Source organism: Hyalella azteca, unplaced genomic scaffold (genome assembly GCF_000764305.2).
Source record: "Hyalella azteca isolate HAZT.00-mixed unplaced genomic scaffold, Hazt_2.0.2 contig907, whole genome shotgun sequence".
Taxonomy (NCBI): Eukaryota; Metazoa; Arthropoda; class Malacostraca; order Amphipoda; family Hyalellidae; genus Hyalella; species Hyalella azteca.
In genome coordinates this window covers 175220-196975 of record NW_025931241.1, presented here as the reverse complement: position 1 = coordinate 196975, position 21756 = coordinate 175220, and the positions used below count along the sequence as shown (strand labels likewise).

Sequence of the window (21756 nt, the reverse complement as noted above, 5' to 3'; positions counted from 1 at the left end):
AAGTTTGTTGGATGTGTTAGCTTGCGTTTCAACATGCTTAGAAAATTTCAGCTCCTTGTCGATTTAAACTCCGAGATCTTTTTTCATCTTTTTTTTTTCAGCACAGCTGGTGCTTGCTGCTTGGAGATGTTCAGTTCTACCAGAGTTTGTACGTTGCAACTGAAACTTGAGAGATCAAACTGAACCTGCAGATCGACTCCTGTTCGCAATATATACAAGGTGGCGATAATAAACGCTGAAACCGCTAATATAAATATATGATGGCAGTAGAGGGGAGGGACCTAATTTTCTGCGTGGGAACGAATGCTAGAGTCTGAAATACACAAATTAAAGGCCGATTGGGTGGGAAAGTGTTGGGTTTGAACAGAATTTGATGATTTATTGCATTCTCATAAATTAAATTTTCTAAACTGGATATGTCATGCGATGAGAAGATTAACACATTTTATTTCATTATATATGGGTGAATATTGATTTTCACCCATAAAGTATAATATTATCCAATCAAAGATTCTATTAAATTGGACGTGTACGAAACTCGTTTAAACCGATACTGTATCAGAGCACAGCTGGTGCTTGCTGCCTTGAGATATTTAGTTCTACCAGGGCGAGATTGAGTTTTGCCACGTGAGATTGAGCACATCTCCAAAGTTCTTATCATTTACAGTGAAACATTCTACAGTTCCTTTACACCTAACATAACTGTTGACTTCTACATCATTTTTAATTCGTGATCTACGTGAGTATTTTGTACATAATCATTATTTTGATTTTCAAAGACTAAACTGAAAAGGTTACTTTGGCTATCCCATCACATCAGAGTTTTGCAAAGTGACTTTGCCTCATTTTTGTGGGATCACTGAAGTAGATTGGGGCATTGAGATTCAGTGTTCTTTAATAATTACTTTACATATATATATATATCTCTCAGGCTCTCACAGTCCACACTAGGCTGCATTCTGCAATGCTTGCTAAGTTGCTCATTGCTTGTGAGTTGTGATGATAAGTTTATAAACTTGTGTGCATTGCTATAAAGTATAAATAATGGTTGCAAACTTGCAATACTTACGTAGGCCGCTAGGCAATGGATCATCCAAGTCTCAAGGCACTGAAGCCTGAAGGCAGTACGGGTATGGCTTGGCTGCTCAGTCAGTCAGTTGGCTGGTTTTATGTGTTATTATAACTTATCTTTTTCAAATTGAGTTGTGGTAGACTGAGTCTAGATGCTGGATGGACTGTTGTCTGGTGTCAACTGTCAAGAAGAATGAAATTCCTTATTGCTTACTGGCTTACTGCTATTAAATTAAGTATTATGCACACCAGACACCACTACTATGTTACATGTAACACCAGTTTCCTTTAAGATGAGTTAGAGGCTGAAGGCTCTGAGTCTCTGACCCTGCAGTCTAAGTGACTATGACTCCATCATGATCATATGCAATAATGCAAGGAAGTTGTTAACTTGTTTATTTATAGATTAAAGCTTTTCTCTTTTTATACCATTTCTTGCTTAGTCAATCAAATAACTTAGAAACTAAGAAATTAAATGAATGTTACTGGTAAATTGATTGACCTGTATAACATTAAACATATTGCAGATAAAAATCATGGAGGCTGCTTTTTCTCAATTGAGATCTGAAGCGACATCAAAGGATCTGCGAACATGCATAGAGACCATGGTGAAAATTTATAGGAACATTCTCTCCCAACCTACTAACACAGAATACAGGTTTGTTTATAATGTTTTCTTCCAGTTTTTTTAAGTTTATTCAATATGTTTTCTTGATGTGCCAAATCTTCAAAGTTCAAACTGCTAGCCTTGCCAGCATAGTGGGCTGGCAAACAAGTGATATTTTGAAACTTTTTCTTCATTTCTGATAGCCTGGTCTTGTTTAAAATTTTGTTCAATATCCTATCACCTATGGAAGTTAATGCCAGTCCAGCTATACTCCCAACTCATAAATCATAATGGAGGTCAACTAAAAAGTCTTCCACTTGCTACCATACTTTTCAGATCTGGTTGCAACTACATAATCTTCAGATCTATGTTCCTAAAGGCTTAAGTATCAAGGAATCACTTGAATTGAACAATTTTAAATTTTTAAGAAGTCACAAATCTTCAATCTGTTTTACATTTCTATTTTGTATGCATAACAATAATAACATAACAATATATATAAACACTTCACAATATATGTGAAGTGTTTTTTATTAGTAGGTATATCTTTAACCTGTCCTACCTCCTTATTTAGTATAAATTTTTTCTCTCAGATCATTGAGAACAAGCAGTTCAAAATTTAACCATCTTGTGTGGAGATTCAAAGGAGCACAAACCTTCATGCTGACTAATGGATGGAGGGAAGATGGTGACAGAATTGTTATGGATTCTGAGGTGGATTTTGGAGCAGCTCTTGACTATTTGATTGAAAACAGGTAATGGTGATTACTGCTACATGTGCTCTTCTGATTGACTATTCATAGGAGGAAGATAAATGGTTTACCGACAGTTCTCCACGCCGAGTCGCTACTTGAGAATTTCCTCATTGAAGAGGCTCTCTATCTCAATCGCAGTGAGACTCTCTATCTCACTTTCGCTTTTATTTATCTTCCCTTGTTTTTATATTTTTCTTCATCTCTCCCTTAACACAAACTTTTACACCCCTCTAGCCTTCCCTTTAATATCGCTTCTACTTGTTCTGGTCGCTCTTTTCCTACTAAGAAAATGAATATGCGATGCGTGGCTGGTGGCCGCTGTAAAGACCTGACTCTGGAATGTCCTTTTTCAGAGTCACCTTATTCAAATCCAAATGCTGTCCGAGCAACGTGCGGCCGTAAGGTGTACTAACAAATCTAAAATCCAATAACCGCGAATCAATTGCTTTTTGCAGGTGATTTAAGACGTCTATTCAGGACGTCTTACAAAGACGCAGCATGGAGACCGCTTCTGGAGCAAAGGTCAGAGAAAAAGTTAAATGGCTCTTAAGCTGGCAAAAGGGACGATGCATCGGGGCGATGAATACCCATAAATTGCTGAGTCCAAGAGTTCGGATAAATAATCATACAACCCGTCATTATTAATTGAAATAAGATTATAAATCTTAAGAAACTTAGAACCCATTATACTTGAAACCTAGTGGCTTAGCCTCTCCTGTCTTCAAGCCTAGTGACTACCTCTACGTAAGACCCTCGAATTTGAGAGGTAATCGTCTTGTAAAACAAGACATATAATGAGCAAATGCTCAACCACGCTGGTTATCCATTCGTATGAATGGATAACTAGCGAAATAATATGAATGGATAACCCTTCGCATCAAAATGACCATCATTTCTCTTATTCCCTCCGCATATTGACAGAAGGCATAATTTGGGAGCCGCTTCAGTATAGGGCGAGTGTAGTGATCAACATAGACCTTTCAGTCCTAAGCACTCAGTTCAAATACTTCGAAGTTTGAAATGAATTCGCCACCTTTTATAATTTACGAATAGGAGTCGACTTGCAAGTTCAGTTGTATCTCTTAAGTTTCAGTTGCAACGTTCAAAGCATTTAACAAATGTCATCGAAATGACACATAATATTACGAACCGTTGAGCAGCTGTACGAGTGGTATAATTTTTTAGAGGCTACGATTTGCCAATATCTATTTCTGCGTCCTCGCTTTTATATGTAACGATTTACTTATCAAGTCGCTATATTATCTTTCTTGGGGGTGGTATCTTTAACTAAATTTGAATACCCAAGACAAGAGAGCTTCAATCAGCAACAATCATGAAATTGAGCCTGTATTTAGCTGCAGCTCGCTAACATTTCCATTGAAATTTTTCCCTCGATGACGAACTTCGAAGACTTATTATATTGATAAAGAGTCAAAATCAAAATGTGGAGGCTTCGAGAGAAGATACGGATGGAACACGGTGAGAGAGAAGAATGAAAGCAGCATTGAGATATAAAGTACGACTGTAAAGAATGTATGATGAACGTTGGGTGCGACAAATGAGTTGACAAATGTACCTGTAGAAGTGGGAGTAAGCAAATTGGACCGTAAAAAGTGTCATGCTATAGGTGCTTATACACGGGGCTAGTATTCGCTTCGAGTACTCGCGACAAGTCCAGTTTTGCCAGCTGAGAGCCTATACATGAGGAGAGTATTTGGTTAACAGGCCGCAGGCCCCAGTTCGTCGTTGGGAGTACGCAAGTGTGAGTTACTAGTTAGAATTGTCGATTGAGTCTGAGACTCAATCGACAATTCTACGGACCCGCCTGCGAACTCGCCTGCGGACTCGCGCAACTGGGACACTCATAATTCCTTAAATACTTAACGGATCTGCATGAATTTTGGAATATGAGTATTAATTATCGATACGCTGCCGCAGGAATTATTACAGATTTTTACATGAATTATTTTTTAATTCATTACTCCCCCGTGACGCGGGTGATGTTAGTGGGGGAGGACGGGGCCCAGTGGTTAAAGTTCTGAGTACCAAGATTGACGCACTAGAGAGGCTCGGGTTCGATCCCAGCTCTGTGCGCCAGTTTCTGGTCAGAATCGGCAAGGAGGCCGGGCGGTTAAACACAGCAGAATTGTAGCAGTGCGTTGCGAGTTCGAGACCTCAAAATGCTGTGAATATTCTGCGATGTTAAGAACCGGCGACAGGCCTACGGCCTAATAAACGCTGAAACCGCTATTATTTATTTTTTTTATTAATTAAAACTAATAAACGTATTTTTTAAGCAACTGGGCCACTCATAATTCCTTAAATACTTAACGGATCTGAATGAATTTTGGAATATGAGTATTAATTATCGATACGCTGCCGCAGGAATTATTACAGATTTTTACATGAATAATTTTTAATTAAAACCAATAAACGTATTTTTTAAGCAACTAGGCCACTCATAATTCCTTCAATACTTAACGGATCTGTGTGAATTTTGGAATGTGAGTTTTAATTATCGATACGCTGCCGCAGGAATTATTACAGATTTTTACATGACTTATTATTAGGTTAGGTTGGGTTAGGTTAGGTTAGGTTAAGTTAGGTTAGGTTAGGAAATAATTCATGCAAAAATCTGTATTAATTCCTGCGGCAGCGTATCGATAATTAATACTCACATTCCGAAATTCATACAGATCCGTTAAGTATTGAAGGAATTATGAGCGTCCCAGTTGCTTAAAAAATACGTTTATTGGTTTTAATTAAAAAATAATTCATGTAAAAATCTAATAATTCCTGCGGCAGCGTATCGATAATTAATACTCACAATCCAAAATTCACACAGATCCGTTAAAAGTATTGAAGGAATTATGAGTGGCCCAGTTGCTTAAAAAATACGTTTATTGGTTTTAATTAAAAAATAATTCATGTAAAAATCTGTAATAAATCCTGCGGCAGCGTATCGATAATCAATACACACATTCCAAAATTTATACAGATCCGTTAGGTATTGAAGGAATTATGAGTGTCTCAGTTGCGCGAGTCCGCAAGCGAGTCCGCAGGCGGGTCCGTAGAATTGTCGATCGAGTGCCATAGACTGCAAAAGATGAAAAAGATGCCAAAGTATAGCATATATGATGGCAGTAGAGGAGGGGACCTAATTTTCTGCGTGAGAGCAATTGCTAGAGTGTGAAATGCACAGACTAAATGTGGATTGGATGTGAAAGTGATGGGTTGAACAGAATTCGATCATTTCGATGATTTATTGCAATCTTATAAATTTAATTTTCTTAACGGGAAATGTCATGCGATGATGAATATAACACGATTTTGCATTAAATATGATTGAATATTGATTTACACCCATATAGAATAATATTATCCAATCATATATTCTATTAAATCGGACGTGTACGAAACTCGTTTAAGGGGACCGGCTAACCCCCCAGAAAACTCCTACAGTTATCATCCGATCATCATGAAACTTCACATACATACGTAAAATGTAAAAAAAATAACATTTTGTTTGTATGAATTTTTCGAAAAATTGATAGAAAACGTGAAATTCATAGAAAACGGCTAAAAAGGGGTACTACAGAAAATCTCTCTCCCACCCGCCTCCGTTTAAAGAGCCGTCATGAACGTAAATATTCACGTAGAGAGATGGCAGTGATACCATTGGAAAGAGGAGAATTCCAGCTTTAAGATGAGTATAAAAACCGAAAAACGACAAAATTGAAAATTTTAGGGTAGCCGGTCCCCTTAAACCGATACTGTATCGGAGCACAGCTGGTGCTTGCTGTTGCTGTTCGGAGAATTTTTGTTCTAACTTCTACCAGAGCGAGATTGAGATTTGCCACGTGAGATTGAGCGCATCGCCAAAGTTCTTATAATTTACTCTTAAAAATTCTACAGTTCCTTTCCACTAAACGTAACTGTTGACTTCTACATAACGTGAGTATTTTGTAGGTACTCCGTACTCTATAATTGTACATAATCATTATTTTTATTCAGAGACTGAACCTCACTAAAAAGGTTACATTGGCATGATTGTTAATGCAACCAATGTAATGATTGGCCATCACATCAGAGTTTTGCACTTAGCCTAATTTTTGTGGGATCACTGATGTAGATTGGGGCATTGGGCTTCAATGTTCTCTAATAATTAATTGACATAACTCTCACACTAGTCTGCATTCTATCCTGCAATGCTTGCTCGTCAGCTTGTCATCATAAATTCACAAGTTTATAAACTTGCATGCATTGCTATAAATAATTATTGAAACTTGCAATACCTACTTGGGTGATGGATCACTCAACTTCTCAAGTCTCAAGACTCAAGGCACTGAACTCTGAAGTCTGAAGGCTCAAGGCGGTATGGCTTGGCTGCTTGGTCAGTCAGTTGGCTGGTTTCATCATTATGTATAATAATTTATCTTTTAAAATTGAGTTATGGGACTGGACTGACTGTTGTCTGGTGTGTGGTGTCAACTGTCAAGAAGAATGAAATTCCTTATTGCTATTAAATTAAGTATTAATTATTATGTAGGTACAACAGTAACACCACTACAGTAGCACTACTATGCAACAGCAACACCAGTTTCCTTTGAGTGAGAGGCTGAAGGTTCTGACCCTGCAGTCTACCTAAGTGTAAAGTGACTGAGTCTATGACTCCATCATGATTCATGATCATATGCAATAATTCAAGGAAGTTGTTACTTGTTAACTTGTATATTTTTAGATTAAAGCTTCTTTTTGAACCCTTTCTTGCTTAGTCAATAAAATAACTTATAAACTAGAAAATTTAATGAATGTTGCTGGTAAATTGATTGACCTGTATAACATTAAACATATTGCAGATAAAAATCATGGAGGCTGCTTTTTCTCAATTGAGATCTGAAGCTACATCAAAGGATCTGCGAACATGCATAGAGACCATGGTGGATATTTATAGGAATATTCTCTCACAACCTACTAACACAAAATACAGGTTTGTTTATAATGTTTTCTTCCAGTTTTTAAAGTACGGTATATTCAATATGTTTATTGATGTGCCATTCTTCAAACTGCTAGCCTTGCCACTTGCCAGCATAGTGGGCTGGCAAACAAGTGATATTTTGAAACTTTTTCTTCATTTCTGATAGCCTGGTCTTGTTCAAATTTTTGTTCAATATCCTATGGAAGTAAATGCCAGTCCACTGAGTCCAGCTATATTCCCATTCCCAACTCATAAATCATAATGAAGGTCAACTAAGAAGTCTTCCTCTTGCTACCATATTTTTCAGATTTGGTTGCAACTACATTATCTTCAAGATCTATGTTCCTAAAGGCTAAAGTATCAAGAAATCAATTTAATTGAGAAATTTTAAATTTTTAAAAAGTCACAAATCTTCAATCTGTTTTACATTTCTATTTTGTATATATAACCCTTTCTATCATGTCATTGAGAAGAAGTGATGACAAATTTATCAACCATATGTGAAGTGTTTTTTTATTATATCTTTAACCTTTCCAACCTCCAGTATAAATTTTTCTTTCAGATCATTGAGAACAAGCAATTCAAAATTTAACCACCTTGTGTGGAGATTCAAAGGAGCACAAAATTTCATGCTGACTAATGGTTGGAGAGAAGATGGTGACAGAATTGTTATGGATTCTAAGGTGGATTTTGGAGCAGCCCTTGACTATTTGATTGAAAACAGGTAATGGTGATTACTGCTACATACTGATAATTGTGTGGTGGCAGCAAAAATGTACTTAAATATATACTGTATGTTGAATATGGATAAAATTTGATGTTGGCTGATTGCCTTGTTTGAAATTAGCCAGCAGTTTGGGATTTTGTAAAATTGTCACTTTAATAATGTAGTAATATCATTTTTCATTATGTTATTGGTAAACATTATGGAAGTTGATGAACAATATAATTTTTTTATTGAATTGGTTTTAAAATACAAAACTATTTGATGATTTAATGAATTTGTTTTAATTTTTGTTACCTATTGTTTGCTTCTCTAAAATTGTTATTAATGTTAGGTATTGCTATTATTCATTGTATTTTTACTTAAATACCGTAGTTGATATTACTATTTAATTAAACCTCAGAAATGTACAATTTTATTCCATTTGCAACTCCGAGAGGAGCCCTGATTATGACTGTGTTTTTCAGAGCTGTAAAGCCCAGTGCAGATGAGTGGGTAGCAGATACAAAGCAAATCATTGTGAACCCCGAGAAAGAGAGGGAAGATAAGCTTAGAGAGGAAGCCTTCAAGCAGAAAGAGAAGCAGATGATTGAGCTGAAAAAGAGCATGGTTTGTGCTTACATTTTGAGTAGCTATATTCGGTGTCAGTATTTTGAAATTATTGTATAATAGATTCATTTATTTTACTTTCATATGGAGACATTGAGTTTTTAGTCTGTCGTGTTATTTAATAGTTGTTTTAATCTGATATACCTATATATATTTTAAAATTTTAATCAATTTTTTAGTTAAATGTTAGGTAAGCTGAATTCAAATTTTTTTTTAATTACCTATGTATCTCTTTATGTGCCTGACATCAAAACCCACTTATTAATGAATCTGTTCATTTTGCAGAAGGAGGATCGAGACATCGCTGCTGCCATCAAGGCAGAGCACCGCAATGATCTCAGCAAACGCAGGGTGCACAAAGCACAGAAGGCAGTGCCGCTTCCCAGCGAAAGATTGAATTCTCGTGTTTAGCCTCATAATTCTCAGTTTCATTTACTGTATTTTATGTTAAATTGCCTGGGTTTGGTGCATAGTATTTTCTAGAATTAGCAGGTTATTGATAGTTGTTCATAATTTGTTTGATAACTACCTATGACATTGTGGACTGGAAGTCTTTGAACATATCTTTAGTTTCCACTTTTTTAATTCATAAAATTTTGCTGATTTCTTCTCTTGAATTCTTTTGGAATAGTTATTATCTGACATTCAGAATAGTGCAAATACTTTTTCTCACTCAATTTATACACAAATTCCTTTATAGTGAAAGTTACAAGTATTTGAAACTCTAATGTGAGGTATTAAAAATTTGATTAGGACTTTACTGAGTATTTTATGAATTCTGTAATACTATAGGAAATTCCTACATTAGTTGCATGCTTTGTTGATATTATTTAGGGATTAATTTACAGTAATGCTCTCACTATACTCATTTCTTAGCGTTTAGTTGTTGATTTACAGTAATACTCATTATTCATATTATTCATTCCTTATCGTGTAATTGTTAATTCAAAGTAATACGGTTAGCATGTAATGATCTTAATTTATTTAGTTTCTGTAAAAGACGTTAACTCTATGTAATGATTGAGGAAAATTTCCTTTACTAGTACTTCTTCTTACCTACGTTAATTTCAACCACTTACATGACCAATGTTGGAGCAATAAATTTTCTGCCACCGATTCTTGAATGTTCATGATGATCCTGCATACATTTATTTTTTATACAAGTGTCAGTATTATATTTAATGGTCACTGATAATAATATTTCCAGCAAATGCCTCATCGGAAAAGTTCAATCAGTTCATAAAAATTAATTTAAAGACTTCTAACCTATACCCCTCAGAGGGGACTTCTGACGCGTGTCTGTGCGCGTCAGAAGTCCTATGGGATCTCGCGCTCCTAGGGGGATTGTTCCTGAGCGCTCACCGCTGAGCTCGCGGTGTCTGGCTGTAGGTCTCAGTTGTGGGGTAAAGTTATTATGTAGGTGGGATTCCTTTCATTAAGATATTATGTAGGCAGCATTCCTTATATTAAGTTATTATGTTGGTGGGATTCCTTACATTTCCCTTCTCTGTCTCTCTCGTGCGGGCGCCGACGTCCCGTGTAAGCGACCTCTTGTTCGAGTGTCTTAGTTCCTATTGCTTTTCACCTGTCCCTCCTTGTCACTTCGTCTCTTTGAGATGCTAACGCTGCTTCTTTCGAGCCAACTTCAGCGGGCTGGACAATGTGGGTGATGATTAACTTGAGATTTTGAATAATTAAGACCTTCGGCCTTGCTGGCGATGTTATATTTTGACCTCCGGTGCGAAATAGCTTGATAGCTGAAGCGCTAGTAAACCATCATAATACTACTACTACTTGTAACCTATATGAAATTTTAATTGCATAGGGAAAAAAAACTAATTTCAAGTCGCGAAGTAGCGAGTAAATTGTAATTAGCGTAGAGTATGAATTTAGGGATAATGATTTTGTCTACAGATTATATTCAGTGAGCAGTTAAACTGCGTGTAGTACTAAATCGTTTAAATTTATTCATATTACTAGGCGTGATCAATTCGATATCCTTATATGTCATGAATAATTGATGACCTATCATTACGAACTGTTGCTTGATGGTATCACTGCAAACTACTGATGACTGTATCACTTCGAGCTGTTGATGACGTTATCACCATTTGAAATAATTTTTTTAGCGTTTCAAATGCTCGACTTATTTAGTGTTCCTGATATCATTACTCTGCTTAAATCACAACTTCACCAATTCATCGAAAATGATTTGATGATGATATCGTGAATTTACTTTGGCGTTTTCTTTGCTTTTAAATTATTGGAGAACGCAAAATTTAAGCAACCAGGGCAGGGCTACTAACGTGGGTTTGACTTGCACCTAATATTCCTGTCTCGGAGGTGTAAACTGTCGTTTGTTAAATGCCAACTTTCTTACCTTGAGCACGCGTGGGCAGACATGTGAACTTGGACCGTGGAGATCGCCATTGTTCAGTATGGCAGCCGTGGAGCGTTCAAGTATGGCACTATCGCTGGCGTGATTCCTTCAATGATAATGTGTCAAATATTTTGTTCGTCTGGCGTCACTTTCTAAGAGTAAGTAGAAGATGACGTTGTATGTGCAAGAAGTTCTAAGTCATGCAGGCGAGTTGCTCTAAGTGCGAAAACAAGAAGTTATAAGCGCTGCTAGTGAAAAGTTCTAAGGGCAGCCGGCAAGAAGTTCTACGTCCGACAGACTACAGTTCTAAGTACGGCAGTCTTTTGGAGTTGGTTACAAAAGCGTCGATGTCTGAAGCTTCAAGTAATTAGTAAATTTGAGTGTAATATCAAACAATTCACACCTAGCATAACGTGTTTTGGTCATTCATAGATCTCCTCTGGACTTATTTCTGGACTTAGTTTTTCAGCACCGATACTACTTTTACATTCTGTTTGTTAAGCTTGAAGTGAGTTCGCTGAAGTGGAAGTGAAGTGTCTGCTGGATTAAGAAGGAGGAGTGGGGGAGGGAGACGGGGGTTGGTATGTCAGTCTTAAGACCATGTACGATAGCGGGAAACGCAGCTCGAGGAAGGTCGCGGCTTATATGGCAACACTCGTGCAATGCGTTGCCAGACTCATCGATACGGCGCCTACTCTCGTCTCTACTTCTGATCACTCTTTTCTGATCTCTTGCCCGCTCTTTCTCTGATCTCTTGCCCACTCTTTTCTGATCTCTTGCCCACTCTTTCACTGATCTCTTGCCCATGCGCACTCTTTTTTGATCTCTAGCCCACTCTTTCGTTGACCTCTTGCCCACTCTTCTCTGATCTCTTGCCTACTCTTTTCTGATCTTTTGCCTACTCTTTTCTGATCTCTTGCCCGCTCTTTCTTTGATCTCTTGCCCACTCTTTCTCTAATCTCTTGCCCACTCTTCTCTGATATCTTGCTCACTCTTTCTCTGACCTCTTGCCCACTCTTCTCTGATCTCTTGCCTACACTTTTCTGATCTCTTGCCTACTCTTTTCTGATCTCTTGCCCTCTCTTTCTATGATCTCATGCCCACTCTTTCTTTGATCCCTTGCCACTCTTTTCTGATCTCTTGCTCGCTCTTTTTCTGATCTCTTGCCCATTCTTTCTTTGATTTCTTGCCCAATCTTTTCTGATCTCTTGCCCGATCTTTCTTTGATATCTTGCCCACTTTTTCTGATCTCTTGCCCGCTTTTTTTCTTATCTCTTGCCCACTTTTTTTCTGATCTCTTGCCAACTTTTTCTGTGATCATTTGCCCACTCTTTCTCTGATCTCTTGCCAACTTTTTCTCTGATCTATTGTCCATTTTTTCTTTAATCTCGTGCCCACTCTTTCTCTGATATCTTGCCAACTCTTTCTCTGATCTTTTGCCAACTTTTTCTCTGACCTCTTGCCCACTCATTCTGTTACATTAGGAATGAGAAGTTTTGCCCACTCTTCTCATGCCCTCTTGCACTCTCCTTCTCTGGGCTCTTGTCTACTCATATCTCCTATGCTCACTCCGACGCAAGTGTCTCATTAGTCTCATGCCGACTTTATCTTTTATCTTTCCGTCAAATTTTATTCAATCAATTGCACATGATTTATCTGATCATTTATTCACCTATTCTATGATCTCCTACTAGTCTCCAGTCACACTCTTCCTTTTCATTACTATGTGTTATGTTATGTGTCTTTAACTTGCACCCATACACTTAACAGGCTCCGGACTCCACCCGCGCCTGCTCCATGCTCCAGATTTCCCTCCAATTATGTGCATTACTCCAGACTCCCAGACACTCGTGATCTAAGCTCCAGACTCCCACCCACTCGTGATCTAAGCTCCAGACTCCCACCCACTCGTGATCTAAGCTCCAGACTCCCACCCACTCGTGATCTAAGCTCCAGACTCCCACCCACTCGTGATCTAAGCTCCAGACTCCCACNACCCACGCCAGATCCTATACTGCAGACTTCCACCCACGCATGATCCTATACTGCAGACTTCCACCCACGCATGATCCTATACTGCAGACTTCTACCCGCGCCGCAGACTTCTACCCACGCTTGCCTCATGCTATAGTCTCGCCCACGGTGTTCGTGAATTGTATTCTCTTAAGGAATCCCAACTCCCTTAAGTCTCACATCATTTGTAGGTTAAATACTATAAATTTCAGCTTAATACTTGTCGAGTAATTCTATTATTGTTTTATTCAGCACTAAATGTATAGATAATATCACTCCCTTCGAGCTGCGTTCTCAAAACTTGTTTCGGTTGACGCAAGTCCAACGAAAATCTCATAATCGTAAATCTAAAGCTTCACCAGGAAATGTTAATCGTTAGGCCGATGCAATATATGATCTTGCAGACAATATCGAGCATCTGCTTGCTTCTGGAGCCATGCAGGAAGTATCTTTCTGGAAGCAGGTCTTGATTACCGCCATAAGTGCGTGCCCGCGATGACGTCATGATGCTGGTAAGGTAAGGTGGCATGTGGGCAGCTGCTGTAGCTGCGGCAGTTGCACTCTGGCTGTCGTGTGGTGTGGTGTCGTCCGCGTCTCCTCCTCCTCGTAGTATTGAACTTCACACTTACAAGGTGAGTCAGAAACCTCACTTGATAATATTGCTGCACAGAATATCAATTATATTGTTGAGTCAATTATTGCGCAGCTGCTTCATTCATCAATTATTAGTATTGGTTTATGCAAAACTAAGTTTAGCTTTATTTCAAAATAAAAGCAATATTCACGATCAGAATAAGAATTTTCATTAAACGAACAAATAATCTAAGTAAATGAAGAGATGCTTATAATGTTATACTTGATGGTTATCCTTGACCAATACTCGTAACTTGACGGTTACGAGTCCTCTACCATTACTCGTAACTTGACGGTTTACAACTTAAAATCCGCTCCTTAGGCTGGGCACATTACAGTATTAGCTGTTAACAGACACGAAAATCCATTGAATCTTTTGTCTGTTGAATATATTATTATTAAGAGTTTGGAGGAAGAAACAGCTGTTAGGGGGAAGAAACAGCTGTTGAGAGGAAGAAATAGCTGTTGGGAGGAAGAAACAGCTGTTGGGAGGAAGAAACAGCTGTTGGGAGGAAGAAACAGCTGTTGGGAGGAAGGAACAGCTGTTGGGAGGAAGAAACAGCTGTTGGGAGGAAGAATCAGCTGTTGGGAGGAAGAAACAGCTGTTGGGAGAAAGAAACAGCTGTTGGGAGGAAGAAACAGCTGTTGGGAGAAAGAATCAGCTGTTGGGAGAAAGAAACAGCTGTTGGAAGAAAGAAACAGCTGTTGGGAGGAAGAAACAGCTGTTGAGAGGAAGGAACAGCTGTTGGGAGGAAGAAACAGCTGTTGGGAGAAAGAATCAGCTGTTGGGAGAAAGAAACAGCTGTTAGGAGGAAGAAACAGCTGTTGGGAGAAAGAAACAGCTGTTGGGAGGAAGAAACAGATGTTGGGAGAAAGAATCAGCTGTTGGGAGAAAGAAACAGCTGTTGGGAGGAAGAAACAGCTGTTGGGAGAAAGAAACAGCTGTTGGGAGGAAGAAACAGCTGTTGGGAGGATTGACCATTACTCGTAACTTAATGGCTAACCCTGACCATTACTCGTAATTTGATGGCTAACCCTGACCATTACCTACTCGTAACTTGATGATTTATCCATGACCATTATTCGTAACTTGATGGTTTACAATTTTAAATCCGCGCTTTGACAAGGCTGGGCACATTGTCAGCTGTTAACAGACACGAAAATCCCTTGAATCTTTTGTCTGTTGAATATATTATTATTAACAGGCGTAAACAGCTGTTAAGTCGGTAATTTCATGTTGAGTTACGAACAGCTGTTAAGAGACATGCACAGCTGTTGGAGGCACGAACAGCTGTTAGTTAAAGCTTCATGCTGTGCTACGAAAGAGCACTGAGTTACGAACAGCAGATTGGAGAAAGAAACAGCTGTTATAGGAGGAAGAAACTGCTGTTTTGAGTAAGAAATAGCTGTTGGGAGGGAGAAACAGCTGTTGAGGACAAGGGTAGCTGTCGCAATAGGAAATGCCATATAACACTACGCATGCAAATGCAGTTGAACCCAGTAAGATCGAATTCATGGCCATGAAATTTCAACGATAAATTATTTAATTTATTTAATAATAGCATCGTAATTTCATCGGTACTGATGAAAATAAATGGAAAAAATAGAAAAATTTGGACTGGAAAAATATCATCGTTACTAATGGAAACTGAAGTGAATAAATATAACAAATACTGACGGTAGCTTAATAATAATAGGAGTTAAATCAGGGCGGCGGGTGCGGTGAGGGCTGGGCCGGGAAACTGGGACCCAAGATCGACCGGAGACCCAAGGCCACCGCGGGACACTCGCGTCCCGAGTCTGGGCATCGATCTTGGGTCACCGTGACCCAGGGACGCACGCGTCCCGAGTCTGGGCATCGATCTTGGGTCACCGTGACCCAGGGACACACGCGTCCCGTGTCTGGGTATCGATCTTGGGTCATCGTGACCCAGGGACACACGCGTCCCGTGTCTGGGCATCGATCTTGGGTCATCGTGACCCAGGGACACTAGCGTCCCGTTTGTCAGGATGATCAATATATATCGTTACGCATAAATATTAAAATATTTTCGAAAAGATGCTCAAATTTCGAGTTACACAATGAAATATGCCGGAAAAATGAATGTATAATTATTGCTAATAAAAATTATGTTATCCAATAAAAGCAATGGTTAGAAATAGTCGCAAATTCTGAAGTATTTTCAATTCCAATAATACATTTCGTCTAAAAATTCACCTGCATTAAATAGCTGAACAATTGCGAATAATTTCTTCGATATTTTCACCACAGTTCGATTTAAATTTATGTATGTGAAAATATTCACTATGAACTTTCACAAGGTATCTCATATCTGACGATTTATTTAATTGTAATGACAAATTTTGATCATCCTGAGCAATATTCATTCAGGCATTGATCCTAGGCTGCTGTGGCTTTAAGAACTGTGTTGGTCGTAACCTTTACCGTGGTCATAAGTTCTAAGTGCAAACAACAATAAACAATTCTATGTACAAACAAATAATTTCTCTGTATAAAGTTCTACGTACAAAGAAAACAACGATAATAAAATTGTTCCCACTTATTTCTTTGCGTGCACTACAATTCTATGTACCAACAAGTAATTTCTATGTGTAAAGTTCTACGTGTAAAGAAATCAATTAAAATATAATTGTGCCCACTTATTTCTGTGAGTGCAGATGGGCCGTCAAAAGAAGCCGTTCGTATTCACCCCCACGCAGCGCCGGGGGCCCATAGCCGCAGAGTTCTCAACCCCGGGCCCCGCTGTCATTAAACTGCCGTCAACTTTCGGTGAGAATATTATCTAAAATTAATATTATGCTCATATAATATATTGCAATCTTCTTACCTCATTATATTCATCTTAAAAATATTCTCGCTTTGCTCTGTGCTGTTCCATTACGTGTACTTCGGACGTTTAGGTAAAATAAACATGGAGCATGTGAATAAATATATGAAAATGTGGATAAATCCACGAAAATGTGGATAAATCCACAAAAAATGTGCGTAAACTCATGAAAATGTGGATAAATCCATGAAAATGCGGATAAATCCACGAAAATGTGGATAAGCTCATGAGAATGTGGATAGATCCAGCTGAGGCAGGCATGGACAGATGCCACATCCATCCTATTGACTGGCACGCATTAAGCAACGAATAAACCTTGATGAGTTGAGAAGTAATCAGTACCAGGATGTGCCATGAGTGAGGGGGTGAGATATGTCACTCTGGATAAGGTCTGCCCCCATTATCATGGCGATTACAAACTGCGGAAGTAGATACATTTGTGAACGTCGTAAAGTTTCAGCAAATAATATAAAGATAAAATAATGGTAAACGCAAGCTGCCGAAGTACGTCGTAAAGCGAATGGTACGGTACGACCGTTGGATGCCAGCTGCTGAAGTACGTCGTAAAGCGGAAGATACGTTACGACCGTTGGATGCCAGCTGCTGAAGTACGTCGTAAAGCGGAAGATACGTTACGATCATTGTATACCAGCTGCCGAAGTACGTCGTAAAGCGGAAGATAGTCACACAAATATACAGCTGTAAGCTCTGTATGAGTCACACAAGAAAACAGCTGTTTTTACCTCTCCTTCCTGTATGGCCCAGCAGCCACGGATATCTCACCTTGACGCTGCTAGCGGAAGATACGTTACGACCGTTGTATGCCAGCTGCCGAAGTACGTCGTAAAGCGGAAGATAGTCACACAAATATACAGCTGTAAGCTCTGTATGAGTCACACAACAAAACAGCTGTTTTTACCTCTCCTTCCTGTATGGCCCAGCAGCCACGGATATCTCACCTTGACGCTGCAGCGCGAAAGTTTCTCCGGGTGCCAGAATGTTCGCTGCTTCTGAGTCTCAATGTCATTTTCAGTATTTTTTTCCGATTAAAAGAAGCAAATACTTTAATAATTGTGCTTTACTCTTGGACTTTATCGTCATTATTCTTCTCAATAAATAAAAGGGTCAAAATTTTTACTTGTACTTTATTATATGCAGTTTTAGTGATTCCATCCTTTTATTTGTTGATGATCGTTTACGTTTCTTATGAATAATTAAATGAAATTGCTGTTTGTTCGTAGCTTCATCGTATGTTAGTGACAATTGTTCGTATGCGTGCAGTTGACGTTATCTCAGTTTCCTTCTTCAAGAACGAATTTTCAATCTTCAACATGACTCGTGATAACATAGTTCGCTCTGATAATTTACTCTGCTCCTAAAATAAAAAGTAATAGTTTTCATAGTTTGGTTAATAAGCAACTAATATACGAAGCACATTATAGTACTGAACTCCAATAGGCTGCTTAATTGCACGTACCGGAATGTCGATACGAAAATGGTTACATCGTAATATATTACTTAGCAGAATCAACTTCTCACAATATTGCTAAATCACTGAAAAACAATATATTATAGTTTTTAGTTCATAAATGTACTTTACTCCCTATTTCATGCATTGATGCATAGCGTATAATAATTAAATTATCTACCGTCAATGACGATAAACCGTGCAATACTGATCAGAAATACGATTTGTAATGTACGGTTGTCTCATAATCACTAATAATCGTTTTTTGATCGCGTTATAAATTAAGATTTTGTTGAGTAATGTCTTCAAATAGAGCGTTTCTATTGAAGGCCGACGACTTATGTGATATGGTGACGTTGTCGACATTGACGATAGTAAATAGTATTCAAAATTATATTATTTATTATTTATAATTGAATTATCGATTATTTAAAATTAAATTATCAACTATTCAAATTTAAATTATCAACTATTTAAAATTAAATATCAACTATTCATAATTAAATTATCAAGTATTATATATTAGATCATCTTGTTCTTATTTATTTTAATTTTCTTTACTGACTACAAGATCCCAATAGAAATCAACATATAGCGCAGGCTAAATTAAATCAGCCGTACTTATAGGATTGTTTTCGCTGTAGAGGATCTCTAATGTTAACCCACCCACGCTGGATGCGTGGGTTAGGCTGACTCATCCAGACTCATGACTCTACGAGCTGCAGGTTTGCTGGATGAATCACGAGTCTCATTGTTGGTTAGCCAACTTCTGGATCACATAAACTGGTTTCGCCATGACGGTTTTTTTCCTTTTAGACTTGAAAAAAGTCAGGATTGACTTTTGTTGCTGCCTCAGTACCGCTCACGCAGAGAAATGTGTGAGGCTTTGTGGCACTTTTTGCCCTTGTTTGGGTCACTCTGACCCAGTTTAGCTAAGCAAAGCGAGTTTCAGTGCTACGTCCTATCTCTCTACTCGTGCTGTGTGTAAGAAAGTGAGTCAATATTTGGACAATATGACCGACTCGTTTAACTGAGTGTGGTTATTTACAATGGCACTACCGACGAAAAATATCGCTATTTTACAATCGTATTTTTGATGGTGTTTTTTTTTCAGCCATCTTTTAATAACCGAACACTATTTCTAACTGAATTATTATTATTCAGTTATTATTATTATTTTTGGTCGCCTCTCAATGTTAATGTTTTCAACATAAGATGTGATGTTTTCAACATAAGATGTAATGTTTTCAACATAAGATGTTTAATAACCGAACACTATTTCTAACTGAATTATTATTCAGTTATTATTATTATTATTATTTTTGGTCGCCTCTCAATGTTAATGTTGAAAATATGTAATGTTTTCAACATAAGATGTGATTTTTTCAACATAAGATGTAATGTTTTCAACATAAGATGTTATGTTAGCATAAGATGTAATGTTTTCAACATAAGATGTTATGTTTTCACCATAAGATGTAATGTTATATCTGACCAGCGCAAATGTTATGAACATCATTTGCATACAAATACCATCCACATTATTGTGATTATTATAATTATTTATACTATTATTAGTATTATCATTTGTATTTGTATTATTACACCACCAAGCCATACGACCAAGCTATACAACCAAGCCATACGACCAAGCTATAAGACCAAGGCTCCAGACCCAGCATCAGACCCTGGACGCTTGCAGCCCACGGTTGCGTGGGCTGCAGCTTGTTGCCTGGTGGGTGCCCACGCAGCCCCACGTGAGGGAGGGGGGGGTTGCCCCCTCTCCCCCAGTGTAGTGGGGGGTGTGGTGGGAGGGAGGAGGGGGGAGGAGGGGATAAAAAGAGCATATATACCCTGCAGTGAAGGAGGGGTTCGCTTCCCTGATGTATTGATGAGTTTAACTAATAATACATTTTGTGAATTTATTTATTTTGTAAAAAATGCTCATTTAAATACACTATTTTGTGATTTATTTATTGATTTATTTCATCACTTTATTGATGTACTTCAATATTGAATTAATTTAGTTTATTAAATAATTTAATAGTTGATTTTATTGATTTATTTCTTCAATTTAGTTTATTGATTCCGTTTGTTAACTGATTTTATTGACTTATTTATTTAAACTTTAATTTTAAATATTCCTTTGAAGAATATATATTATTTCCTTATTAAGAAATAAAAATGACAGAGAAATCGCTGGTGAAGCTGTTAGGCAGACGAGGGGGGGGGAATGAAACAGGGGGGGGCGGGTGTTAGCCCTTCCGTGTCTGTGGCATTTAAACCTGCGCAGAGTTCATGCCTGCGGATGTGCAGATTTTGCGCAGATTTCACGCAGAGTCCTTGAATTGTGATGCGATACACGTAAAAAAATTACGGGGTCTTATTGTCCAAATAGTGACCAATTTTAAACAAGTTTCTTATAAGTATTTCTGCCCGGCCTAACTGGGTCAGGATGATTCACACAAAGCAAAGGTGCTTCGAAATTTGGATAAAGTTTCCCTCATTTCCCTGAGTGTTATTATTTTATTTCTCAAACTGAACCATAAAAAATTACGTTGACTTTAGAGATTTGCTAAAATCTAACCAGCGCAAATGTTATGAACATTATTATCATACAAATACTATCCACATTATTATTATTATTGTTATTATTATTATTTGTATATGTATTATTACTGTTAATATTATTATGATATTAGCCCTATCATCATCGATAGCATTCATCATGCAAATGCCATCCACATTATTATTATGATTATTATTATTATTAATATTATTATTATTTAATTTTTATTATTATTATTGTTACTTGATATTATTATGATATTTACCCTATCATCATCGATATCAGTTATCAGGCAAATGTCATCCCCATAATTATCATTAACTGCAAGCAATCATCATCAATATCATGCAATATATATAGCATTCTAATGATGGGGCGTGCGCTCTATAATGCGCCGTCCATGCAGCGTCTCCGCCCACGCGCCCACAGATCTGTGGACTCACTTATTTTTCTTCCTGTTTTTGTCACATGCGAGAGTTTTTATTATTATTTTTTGTGGGCCAAAGAATCACGGCTATTTCCTGGTCTTTTACTTGCTTTTTTCAAATTTATTTCCTTTATATTTTTCGACCTTATATCCTTCTTTTCTCAATTTTTTCTGTTTTTGGCATTTTTTCCTCCCTTTCTCAAAATTTTTCCGTTTTTCGTATTTTTTCCATTTTTTTCAATTTTATTTTCCTTTTTTGGGATATTTTCTTTATTTTTACAATTTTTCCTGATTTTGACGACTTTTAGTGACATTTTTAGCGCATTTTCTCATTTATGGAAAAAATGCACTAGTGTGCTCGCCATGTCCGTCCGTCCGTCTGTTTGTCTGTCTGTCCGTCTGTCCGTCCGTCTGTCCGTGACCTCAAGTTTTCGTCGACGAGAAAATGCGCTCTCTATCACTCACTGCAGTGAGGACTGAGCTATATTTTTTCACTTTATCCTGCCAGGGACGAACGGGACGATCGTGAAGGCGCGGTCCCCGGCGTTCACGCTGTCCTCGCGCTACGGGGACGACAAGCCCAGCGCCGTCCCCGGCCCCGGCACCTACACCGTCGCCGGCGTCACCAAGACCGGTGCGTCCCGGGGGGCGAGGGGTGGGGGTGGTGGTCGAG

At 38.0% G+C, this 21756-nt stretch overlaps 2 protein-coding genes across 7 annotated transcripts in view; both read left to right on the top strand.

The window, feature by feature from the left end:
* Positions 1 to 111: 111 nt before the first annotated feature.
* LOC108680026 lies at positions 112 to 9861 on the top strand. Of its 5 annotated transcripts, none has more exons than XM_018168787.2 (5): positions 112 to 219; positions 1599 to 1729; positions 2272 to 2433; positions 8603 to 8744; positions 9030 to 9861. In XM_018168787.2, exons 2-5 carry the CDS (start codon positions 1608 to 1610, stop codon positions 9153 to 9155), a joined length of 552 nt encoding a protein of 183 aa, XP_018024276.1. In that variant the 5' UTR covers positions 112 to 219; positions 1599 to 1607; the 3' UTR covers positions 9156 to 9861. The 5 variants fall into 5 exon arrangements, with proteins under 5 accessions (XP_018024276.1, XP_018024275.1, XP_018024272.1 ...); XM_018168786.2 differs by lacking the exon at positions 112 to 219 and adding an exon at positions 511 to 739; XM_018168783.2 differs by lacking the exon at positions 112 to 219 and adding an exon at positions 512 to 735.
* A 3832-nt stretch (positions 9862 to 13693) lies between these two features.
* The window catches only part of LOC108680030, a 17729-nt gene continuing 9666 nt past the window's right edge, over positions 13694 to 21756 (top strand). For both annotated transcript variants that reach the window (XM_018168791.2, XM_018168792.2), the window contains exons 1-3: positions 13694 to 13769; positions 16450 to 16561; positions 21592 to 21717. In XM_018168791.2, coding sequence (XP_018024280.1) covers positions 16450 to 16561; positions 21592 to 21717 — 238 coding nt within the window. In that variant the 5' untranslated portion in view covers positions 13694 to 13769. The remainder of the gene's footprint in view (positions 13770 to 16449; positions 16562 to 21591; positions 21718 to 21756) is intronic.